The following is a 12,140-nucleotide window of genomic DNA, read 5'->3' as shown; positions in this document are numbered from 1 at the left end:
CCTAGGTTTTAAACTTATGAGAAAGCTGAATGTCATAGCAGCTATCTGTTCTTACTTCACTGAGGCATCAACTTCGATAATGTCCTCATGTCCTTTTAAATTCCTTGTGACATAAAACTACAAAGATTATTACTATCGAGAAAAGGCTGACATTTAATCATAAAGCAAAGAGTTTGAAAGTGAATCAAATGATTACTGAACTAAATTAACAATGTGTTAATTTTCCAATAAGTTGTCTCGTGTCAGAAGAAAGCACTAAACACTGAAAACTCAGTGTTCCTTATAAAGGAGTTAACTCCTCTTGAAATTGAAAACAAAATGTCAAATGCGTTTAGTCATTTACGCAGTAAAGATGACCCATGCTCAGCTGCTTTCTGCCTTATAATTATGATGCCATTTGTATATTTTTTTGACAATGCTACAAGCAAACTCCAAAGGTCATAATCATTGCATTATTATGTGAGCCACATGGCAATTAGCATAGGACAAATCAGGTTAGAGAGATGAATGTGTGGCTCAAAAACCAGTGTGGGAGAATAGGTCCTGGTTCACAGTGTGATGACACTACTGCTGGGGAAATTAGAACTTGTATCAATAGGAGAGTTTCCATCTGAACCATGCTGATGTCTGTTCTTGCCTACTACATAAATAGACTGAATTTTAAACTATATATTTGAGGCAAAGGAACATCTGCTAAACCAATGAATAGAGTCAAGACCAAAGAGAAAGATTTTAATACAGGAAATAATACATTGTTACAGAAAGAAATACAGTATTCAAATCAAAAGGGTAAAATTAACAGATAAGGCTAGAAACTACAAGGGGGCTAAAAGGCATAAAAGTAACTGCATTCAAGACAAAATAAATGAACAGACAATGCAAACAGAAATGAATAAGTAACATCTGGTAGACATTACAGACTCACTGGGCTAAATGGCTTGCTTTTTGTTTCTATCTCTTACGATGTTTTGGTCTAAGTAGCGATAATTCAGAAAACGGAAGAGCAGGAAGTACTCTATAAATGTAGGCACTCTGAATGCCGTAGCCTGAAATCAAATTGTGAGGTTAGCTCAAGGGATGGCCAATGGGATCTTTATACACAGTCTGGAATTCTGTAGCAGTGATGCTCCCTTAACATCAACAGTTGACAAAGAGATGCAGCTTTAAAAAAGTGTACATTCTTTAGTACTGAAAGGAGAAAGTGGTTTATGAAAAGGTGAAGTTACAATACATTTCTTTAAAGCAGATGACAAGCAGAATCTGATATATAAAAATAAGATTTCAGCACAGTTCATTGATAGATACTGGGGTACTGGAGTGCCTTCATGTTTTGTTTTGCAGTGGTAAGGAGTTAGTAGATCATGACTGAAAATTTTAAAAATGACACAAGACCAAATTACCATCAAAAATGAGATAAACCTGACACTCACGGATAATTTCCCTCTTGGTAGTTTGAACAAGCTCGTCATCTAACTGGAGTAATTGTGAATTTCATATCCATCAACTTGCAGATAAAATATGAATAGGGAAGCAAAATTTTTAAAAAGGCAAATTGAACAAAAAGTCTGTTAGGTTGTTATTATATACCATAATAAAACAGGTAAGGATAGCAACAGACAATCCTGACGTTGTAGTTGAAGGTACCTATATTGGTAAATCAACCGGATCAAAGCTAAGAGGGCCATTGAAGACGCCGCAACTTGAAAGAGGGTTCATTTTCCCATGCTTCAGTCTCTGCTCATAGGTAGGTTCGTACAAGAGACAGTGATGGTAGTTATTTTGCAATAAAAATAATGTGTGCTAATAGCCCTCATAATTATTGAGGAATAAAATTGACAGCAACTTCTGGCACCCGCACGTGAACAGAAAAATCAGGAACTTTCAATCAGAGTTGCCCTGTGCCTCCAGAAACTGTGCTGTCCTGATATCTTGCTGAACAATGCACTATGGTCATGCATAGAACACTGTAAAGTTATCAGTTATTATGTCAGAAAAAAATAATTGGGTTCACTCAGTATAACTAGGTTTTGATCAGTGTGGAAAATCTTAAATTGCCACCAATCAACTTATAGAACATACAACTATACAGCACTGCAATGGGCTCTTCAACCCACAGTGTTGTGTCAAACATGACACTGGATTAAACTAATCCCTTTAGTCTGCCCATGGTTCATATCCCTTCATTCCTTGCTTATTCATCTGCTTATCTAAAATTCCTTTAAATGTCCCTGTCATATCTGTGATATGACCCAAAATATCTGAAGATCAACCAGTAGTTTACTGTAGACAAATGACCATGAAAAGCAACCTTAATACTTCCTCACAAAATATTTAAAGACCTTGAGTCCCATTCCTTCCAAATGGAATCATTTTTGGAAATTTTAAGAACAAGACCGAGATAATCATGTGTTTGTACACTTTTTTTAAAGAGATAATCTTAGATAAAACATTGTTTTTGTATTGGGTTTGTATTTTGGAGGGGGAAACATTCTTTTGTAAAAATTATTTCAAATACAGTTGGTAATGCATGAACCACTCAGAATATAATAAAGATATAGTTATATAGGGCTTTTCACGACCACCATTTGTCTCAATCTGCTTCACAACTGGTGAAAATTATGCAATATTCTTGATAAGTAATCTCTTCTGTATCATTGGAAACATGTCCACTAAAATGCACTCAGCAAACTCCCTCAAACAACGATAGTATAGTAAGAAGATAATGCATTTTGAAATGTTTATTTAATAAATAAATAATAGGCAGCATGCCTGAGATATCTTCATATTTCCCCTGGTGAAATGACATTTTCACTTCTGTTTGAGTAGGTAGGCAGGGCATTGGTTTAACATTTTGTTAAAAATACACCACCTCTGACAATATAGTGCTCCCTTAGCACTGCACTGGTGTCAATTTGATTTTTATGCTCAACCTGGAACCCTATGATTTAAAAGATGAGAGTGCGCTACCAACAAAACGAAAGCTGATGCACAAATCTTTTATGTGTAAATCCATGGTTATGCAGAAATTCTATCTTGGAAAATGAGTTAAGTAGAGCAGGAAATTAATTCCTGTGCAGATTAAAAATGCATCTCCCTAAATTGAAGGATACTATTTACCTGTGTTTTCGATCTCAGATTTCAGTGGAAATGAAAATTGCACGACTTCTAGAATGAGCAGATGATGGGTTCCAGCAGTTTACTGCCAAAGAAGTGGAGGTGAAATGCAACCTTAAGTCTTCTGCCCTCTCTCACCTAGTATATGAGAAATCACGCAATCAAGCAAAGACAGAAAATAAGTTGGAGAATAGATTAATGAACTGAAATAACATATTAGTTATATTTTTCTAACAAACCATTCCAGGCCACTTCACAGAAGCATTACAGAGCAAAATTAGTAGACACTGAGTGACATAAGTGTAAATGATTAAAAGGTTGATCCATGAGGTTATGTGCAGAGGGTAAAGGTGAATAAGGGGGATGGGCGATTGAATCATTAGTGCTGCAATGTGATCAGCATCCTGTCCACTTTGTTCATGACACCGCACAATTTTTTTTTAACTTAAGAGGCAGTTTCACAGACAAGGTCGCATTTGCTCTGTAGAATAGGCAAGTAGGATTATTAAGAAAGCAATTGAAGGACAATTAAGGCATTAAGATTTTACTAAATGAGTCCAATGTCACTTGTGTCATCGTCTATCTGAACAGGTTGATTAAAATAATGACAAAGCTCTCGTAGTTTGTCACCATCTCATCCAACCTGATGACAGCACTGCGGGAACACCTTGTCTGAAGCAACAGACATTTGTGGTTATGTAATAACTTAAACTAGAAAAGGTTATTTACAAAGCAGAAGCTTGAACATGTTAACGATCCCACCACACTCGAAGTAGAGCTGTCAGATTGTGATTGTTGGCAAGGAGGGAGGCTCTCAGAAAGCATCTCTTTCAAGGTATCTGCAGTCTGGCACGTTCAAGACTCTATAGTCCTGCCTCCATCATGGAGGAACCCATCCAATGTATTTTTGTGTCAGAGAGCTGGGCAACAGATGCATGTTGGGCCATAGTCAGGAATCTGGCAGTTTGTGAGGTTGGCAGGCTAAACGGCCCACCTCCCTTCACTGGGAAATGTCCTCATTATGTTCAAAACTCACAATCCCTTGTGTCATCACCCACCTCCTACCCCTCCATCCACCCACATATCTCCCATGCCTGGTTTATACACTTTTGATACACAATCAATTGGTTATATAATCATGCTAGCAAGTCTTTGGTCTTGTTAGTAAAATAAAATTTCCTAAAATGTTCCCTTTTCTTCCGCCAAAATATCCACTCTTACCTTTACAAATTGCTGTGAACCAACAACAAATAGAGTCATAGAGCTGCACAGCATGGAAACAGACCGTTCAGTCCAACTAGTTCATGCTGACTTGATAATGTAACTTAATTTAGTCCTATTCACCAGCATTTGGCCCATGTTCCTCTAAACCGTTCCTATTCATGTGCCCATCCAGATGAATTTTAAATGTTGTAATAATACCATCCTCCACTGCTTCCTCTCAGTTCATTCCAAACACCCACCACCCACTGCGTGAAAATGTTGCCTCTCAGGTCCCCTTTAAATCCTTCCTCTTTCACCTTCTAATTTTGAACTCCCCCACCCTGGGGAAAAGACTTTGTCTGTTTACCTTACCCACACCCCTCATGATTTTATAAACCTTTACAAGGTCACCTCTCAGCCTCTGATGCTCCAGGGAAATTAGCCCCAGCCTACTTAGTCTCTCCCTATAGCTCAAACCCTTCAACTCTGGCAACATCCTTGTAAATCTTTCCTGAACTCTTTCAAATTTCATAACCTCCTTCCTATTGCGTGGAGACCATAAATGACAGATTTTTTTTCTAAAAATGGCCTAACCAGTGTCCTGTACAGCCACAGCATGGCCTCCGAACTCCTATACTCAATGTACTGACCAATAAAGGCAAGCATACCAAACACCTTCTTCACTATCCTATCTACCTGAGACTCCACTTTCAAGGAACTACGAGCCTGCAACCCAAGGTCTCTTTGTTCAGCAACACTCCCCAGTACCTTACCATTAAATGGTGAAAATTGTGTCATGGCATATTTCAAGTTTGTCCAAATAAATATCCAAAAATTTGAAAAAAAAAAATTGCAAAGCTCACATTATTTGAAAGGTAATAAAAATATCAATCATACAAAGCAGAGCTTTGCCCTTGTCATTGAGCTGATTTTATTAGACAATCATTGGAGCACAAACTCATTTTGCATTTCTGATATCAGTGTGTACAAACAGATGTCTGGCCATAGAGTCAACCACATTTGCTTGATGTAGTTTCCAGATGGCTTTGTTATAAATATTTGCCCCACTCCAAGAATGGCTAATAGACTCAGCTTGTTAGGGATTTGTTCATATAGCTTGCAGTGGATTGCTGATTGGTGTGACTAATAATTTTATTACTTTATAATAACTTGATCCTTCTTTGAAGGATTTTTCAATGTGTGCATTTATTTAAACAAGATTAAGAGGTGTCAATTGGGTTGAATGTTTCCTCAACAGGAAATTATAACCTATAATTGATGGACAGCTTTACAAGAGATAAAAATGGTTTTCAAAGGGATTGCTGAATCCTTAATTGACTTTTTGTTTGTTCCTATTTCGAGACTTAGGCTCCTCCACAATTTGCAACTCTTTGGGGAGACCATAAGCCATTTCTCTGAACAAAACAGGCTACATTCCATCAAAAAAAAAACTGAAAGAACTATGGATGTTGGAAATCTGAATCAAAAAACAGTAATTGCTGGAAAATCTCAATAGGTCTGGCAACATCTGTGGAGAGAAATCAGAGTTAATGTTTTGGATCCAGAAACCCTTCTTCAAAACTGATGATAGCTGGGAAAAAATGTTTTTTTTATATATACAGATGATGGTGTGGGGAGGGCGGGGAGAGAGAGTAAATGATGGGTGGAGACAAAGCCCAAAGACAACATAAAGCAGTTGGGCAGACATAGGTGATAATGGGAACTGCAGATGCTGGAGAATCCAAGACAACAAAGTGTGGAGCTGGATGAACACAGCAGGCCAAGCAGCATCTCAGGAGCTGAAGAAATACATTTCCAAATCGGGATAGTGTAATTTTTGGATGCCAACCTATGGGTAGTGATGGTTTCACACATCCACTGCCTCTGTCCTTCTTGGTGGTAGATGTGACACTTTTGGAAGGTGCTATCAAAGGAACCTTGAGGAGTTCTGTTGCAAGTATACACTGCTGTCACTATATCCATGGTGTATTCAATGAAGGTTTAATGTGGTGGCTGAGGTATCAAAGTGGTGGGCTGCTTGGTCCGAGATGGTTAAAACTTCGAATGTTGTTGGAGTTGTACTTTTCAAGGCTAGTGGGGACAATTCCATTGCAACCCTGACTTGTGCCTTACTCGTGATGGACAGCTTTGGGGAGTTTGAAGGTGAGCTATTTGCTACAAAATTCCTAGTTTCAGACCTGCTCTAGTAATCCCCGTATTTAGCTCAGTTTCTGATCAATGCTACTTTCCAAAGACATTGACAGCAGTGATTTTGAAACAGTAATCCCATTGAATGTCAAGGGGAGATGATTAGATTCTGTCTTGTTGGAGACAGTCATTTGCTGACACTAATGTAACTTGCTACTTATCTAGGTCCAAGTTTTTGTTTAAATGATTATGAGTTGGTTCAGTATCTGAGGAGTCATGAAAGTTGCTGTAGAATGATCAGTGTATATCCCTGTTTCTGACCTTATGGAGGGAAAGTCACTGATGAAGTAGCTGAAGGTGGTTGGGCTGAGAACACAGACCCGAGGAACTCCTGCACAGACATCCTGGAAGTGAAATGATTTATTTCCAATACTCACAACCACCTTTCTTTTATACTAAATATGAGCATCTGATCTGATGGCTGAGACTGTCAGATCAAGTGATTGTGTTTCTTCTTCAGAATCAAATCTACAGGTGCCACTGATCAAGCAGGAGATCTTGGTCCCATACATGCAACAATACAGAGGTACAGTTTGGCGCTTTATTCGTTCGCAGGTTGAGGGCATTGCTGGTTAGGCAGCATTTATTGGTGAGAAATGTGAGGTGTTTGGATGGCAAGAACTGCATAGATTTCTACCATCTTGTACATCCCACTGGATTGCAGGTTGAGGATTGTGAGGTGTGAGAGAGTGCATTGTCAGGAAGAGAACAACATACCGGATGGTTTGAGTGTTGTTGGCTGTCAGAGCCAACTTAAAGGGTGAACAAGGGGCAGAGAACAGGAAGCAGACCCTCCCAAATCCAATTGCTTCCCAGTTTGAGCTAGTTTGTCCTACAGGAGAGAAGAATGTAAGTGAGTGTGCTGCAATATGTTTGTAGGCTGTAATGACCTGTAATAACAGAAACAGGTATCTGTATTCATATTAGCATTTTAACTACTTGACATGGAGCCATACTGCAGTTGACCCAAAACTCAGAGTTCAAGAGGTACGGTGCAAACTTGGGGTTATGAATATGAAAGCGAGATAGTAAGCTATAGGAAGGAATTAGGGGTTCAGCGCGCTGGCAGCTGAAAACACAATAACCAACAGTGCAACGATTAAAATCAGGGATAATTAAGAAACTAGAATTAGAGGAACACAAAATAGTGAAAGGTTGAAAATCTGTCATTGCTGAAATGAATTAAAGACTGAAAACGCTAGTCTGAAGCTTGCACAAGTGGTGAATGCATGAGACTGAGTTGGACTAGATGCATGTTCAATAAAGATCCTGATTGCTGGGAAGCTGAATGACAAACAATGCTTTGAGCAGTGGTGCACTTGGTAGCAGATGGTATGAGGACTTTGAATGCTTTTTGGCACCATACCCAGCTCCTTATGGATTGATTGCTGGCACTGACTTCCATGGCTATCTGTAAATTTCTTTTTACAGCCTTTGTCTGGGGAACATCCTTGCTGTCTGTGGAAAAATGAGCTCTCTCCTCCTTTCAACCTTCTCCATGAAGGCTTTAAGTATTGGATGTGTGAACCTTTTTTTCCATGTTCAGCCTGCTGCTCCATTGTTCTGGCTTCTTCCTACTCAGACTTATTCCCAGCCATTTCCAGCTGCTCCAATTCTACTCTTTACTCCTGGAGAAAGGTTTCTGGTTGAGTGTTTGATATGACTGCAGCACCCAATGCAGCTAGAATACTTCACCCCTTTGAGAGATGATGACTGGCTGTAAGAAATGCAGCTAGCTTTAATTCATATTGGCCTTAGACAACCTTGAGCCCTACTAGTGAGAAGCCATTCAAGAAAGCATTTAGCAACAGGCTACACACCTCAAACATGCCTACAATGTTTCCATTGACTGTGGGATAATCACAAAATCTGATCCCCAAGCCACCATGGGCTTTCCTGAACATCCAGCCCTTTAGAAATTAAAATCTGAAGTTTCTTAACTACAATAATTCACACACATTTGATCATTAAGAAGCAGGTATTCAGTGTTATTTTCTCCCTGATAGTTTTACTGCTAATTTACTACATTTCCCATGAGCAAACCAATGTGACAAGAATGGTATCTGTTACAATTACCTTATTATATATCGACAATAACACTGAAACATCTGTTAGTGTATCTTGTAAATTACTATCCAAACACACAGATGTCTGAATAAATCTCAAAATGAAAAAAAAGTAGATTCTAATCAAAGAATTTGATATTTACCAATGCTTGCTCTAATTAGTTTACAATCTAAGTGCCTTCAATTTGCTACAGCTCTTCAGCGTTTCATAGTATATTTTACTTTTATTTATTCATAGCTCATCTACCATCAGATGGTAGCAATGGTTAGATTTATATGCTAACACCAGCCTGACCATCTAACTGTGTAAAATGTTCATGCTACTTTAAGACTGATCCATATTCGACTATAGATCATTAAAAACTGCTGTAAGGTTTGATTTTATTGACTGAACTTACATTTTGTTTTCCTTTGGCACTATTCTTATGCCTATTAATTTCTAGTAGCAGAGATTTAGCCTGCAGTGCTACAATTTACCTTCATTGAACATGTAAACCTTCTATTGCTTTAGTACTCCTCAAAGCGACTTCCTCTGCTTTACCTAACAGAGATTCTGAACATGTTCCACAGAACATCCTTCATAAAAATCTACTTTTAGATGTTGCACCTCCCCTCCAAGAGCTCTTCAATGTGACGAGATTAATAAACAGTAATAGTCATCAACTCCCATCCATTTTGAAGAAAATACCTACTTATTAGAAGCTGCAGTGTGCATTGTTCTGGTAACACCCCTTTATGTTTCTATTCATCCATAGAGCACCACACAATTTCTCAGTCTGACCTAACAGGCTACAATTTCCAGCCAAGTTTGCAACATTGCCTTATGTACAACAGCATGAGCTTCTCTGTTATTGTGTTAATTTTGAAGTGTTCTTAAAGTAAACAGTTTCCTTTCAAAAATAATTGCTGGTTGCACATTTTTACTCTTCTCTTTCAAAGAACCTGTCCTATCTCTAAATGGCTTTTCAAACTTTGCTGTAGTAACTGGTTAGTTTGAAGGGTCAGTGGGAGTGCAGCATATTTTTATTTTATGAAATTACCATTATTCTGACATTTATGTCTCGATACCCACAACTGCAACTTTAAAATATCAGTCAACAAATAGCACAAAAACATGACAAGTATGGGTTACAGAGAGAAATCTGGATTAAGATAAGCCAAACATTCCCATTTCAAGTTAGACTATGGTGTGATCAGCAATGCAGTAGACCAGAAACTTAGACAGCCTTATATTTTGCTGCAGTTAACAGATTCCACAGCTACAATCTTTTGGATAAACCAAGAAACAAAGACAAAGACATCGAACATTTGGTTGAAATAATTCACTTTAAAATCTACAAGAAAACATCCAAATAGTCAATTCATAATCTGTGATTTTCAATAAAAAGTATTTTTTTTAAATGAAGCTCTATTGCAGAGGTTTTTTTTCTGCAATTGGCTAGAATGCCTGGAAATGAAGATTTCTTAAAATTGCAGCAGCATCATTTCATCATATTTTTAGTTATCACAAACATTGAAAGCTACACTGCCCACAAATAGCATTATAAGTGAAAAGTGTCTAAGATATTAAAAATTGAATACAGCATGCTGAGCAGTTTTGCTGCTTAACTATTAACCATTTTATACTAAAGCCTCTCTGCTATTGGAGTACAGTGATTGAATTAACAAATGAGCTGTTTTCATATACATCAATTAAAATGCAAGACAGATATTCAAACAGTCACTGGAAAGGTCAGCTTTGCTACTTACAGCATTTAATGAAATGGTAATGGGACATTTTATCCCATTCAAAATGTTGTCATCTTAGAGGTCCTAATATTCTTCCACGATGAAGCATCCATGACCAAAAAATGCATCAGTGTCCCAAAATGGTTTTCTGTTTACCTCAATATACATTATTTAAAAAGAAATTGTATGTGAGGACCTCGCAGGAGCAAGCAGCCCTCTACAACACTCGATAAGCTCGAGTCAGGATAAACCTCTTGATCCGTAACTACAGCACGTGTTATAATAGCACAATTGATTGACAATACTTCTAATTCCACATCCCTGGAAAAGGGAAGATTTAATTGGTACACAGCTGAACCCTTCCAGGATTGAAGTGTTTAAAGCAGCACTTTTAACTCTTATAGCCAGTAAAGGAAACCACTTTAAAATGACTTCAGAAGTATTACTAATGAGCACTGCTGTGCAGATTTAATTTATACTGGGAAATAGCATTTAGAAAGGGTCAGATTTTGTATTTGGCATATACTTCCTCCGAGCAGTTTAATCTTAAAGTATTTTTATGCAAATATTGTGAAAAACAAAAATGATTGTTTTTCTCTCAGAAATTCCTGTCTTCATTTTAAGTCAACCTCACAGTCCAAATCGTTGTGTCAAAATGCCATACTGCTGATCCTATAATAATTTACAATTAATTTTCTCAAACCCAAAATAAATGCCCAGCAAACACAGCCTATTGCTACTTTAATCAGAGTAGCATTTTAATGTCAAGTTAATTTAACAGTAAAATAAAAGCTAACCTTCACATTTGTTGTAACATTTATTGTATACTACATCAAAAACACAAGAGCCTCAAAGCACTTTTAGTGAACATGATGTTGGTTGAAGGTTTTCACATATTTTAGAGCCCAACGTAGTTAGTTAAAATGTACTTCACCAAATTAAGCAATGGGGGATCTTATCTCTTGATTTGTTTTGCATGCCCCACCACAAATTGATCATTTTCATCATAGAATCCCTGCAGTGTGGAACCAGGCCCCTCAGCCCAACAAATGCCACTGACCCTCAGAACACCCCATTCAGACCCATCCTCAATAACCCACCTAATCTACACATCCCTGAATATTACAGGAAAATTAGCACAGCCAATCCCCCTAGCCTGCACATCTTTTGACTGTGGGAGGAAACTAGAGCACCTGGAAGAAACCCATGTAGACGCAGGGAGAACATGCAAACTCCACACAGGTAGTCACCCTGGAGTGGAATCGAACCTGGGTCCCTAGCACGGCAGCAGTGCTAGCCGCTGTGCCACCCTTTTGGGATGGCATGGTGACTTAGTGGTTAGTTCTGCTACCTCACAGCGCCAACGACTAGGTTCAATTCTAGCCCTGTGTGGGACAGGGATATGTCTTTCAACATGCAGCATTATTTTACTAATCTAGATTTCTTCATTATAAAATACCTGCATTGAATTATCTCCATTTTTAGTCACTACTGAATTTTAACTGTCTACAAACAGGAGTAGACACTGAGATTTTTCATTTCTCCATTTGGTTCAATGGCTATCCCTTAGATGTCAAGAGAGATAGCAAGGTGTAGAGCTGGATGAACACAGCAGGCCAAGCAGCATCAGAGGAGCAGGAAAGCTGACGTTTCGGGTCTAGACCCTTCTTCAGAAATGGGGGAGGGGGAAGGGGATGCTGAAATAAATAGGGGGAGAGGGGGAGGTGGAAAGAAGATGGACAGAGGAGAAGATGGGTGAAGAGGCAACAGACAGGTCAAAGAGGCAGGGGTGGAGCCAGTAAAGGTGAGTGTAGATAGGGA

The 12,140-nt window shown here is 38.4% G+C and overlaps 1 protein-coding gene across 6 annotated transcripts in view; it reads right to left on the bottom strand.

Moving 5' to 3' along the window:
* myo16 (myosin XVI) overlaps positions 1-12,140 on the bottom strand; it is a 360,735-nt gene that overhangs the window by 322,202 nt on the left and 26,393 nt on the right. The window contains exons 1-2 of one of the 6 annotated variants that reach the window (XM_059646422.1): positions 10,341-10,579; positions 3,118-3,252 (exon numbers count right to left, since the gene is read on the bottom strand). The exons of 4 other annotated variants lie outside the window; for them this stretch is intronic. Coding sequence is in view for 1 of the 2 variants with exons in the window: in XM_059646421.1 (XP_059502404.1) it covers positions 10,341-10,368 (28 nt within the window). In the remaining variant the exon portion in view is untranslated. Of the gene's footprint in view, positions 1-3,117; positions 3,253-10,340; positions 10,580-12,140 lie in introns of those variants that run through there. One more of the 6 variants, XM_059646421.1, reaches the window with a different exon arrangement.

This window comes from Stegostoma tigrinum, chromosome 6 (assembly GCF_030684315.1).
Source record: "Stegostoma tigrinum isolate sSteTig4 chromosome 6, sSteTig4.hap1, whole genome shotgun sequence".
Taxonomy (NCBI): domain Eukaryota; kingdom Metazoa; phylum Chordata; class Chondrichthyes; order Orectolobiformes; family Stegostomatidae; genus Stegostoma; species Stegostoma tigrinum.
The sequence above is the reverse complement of the archived record's forward strand: the minus strand, read 5'-3'. Positions and strand labels throughout refer to the sequence as shown.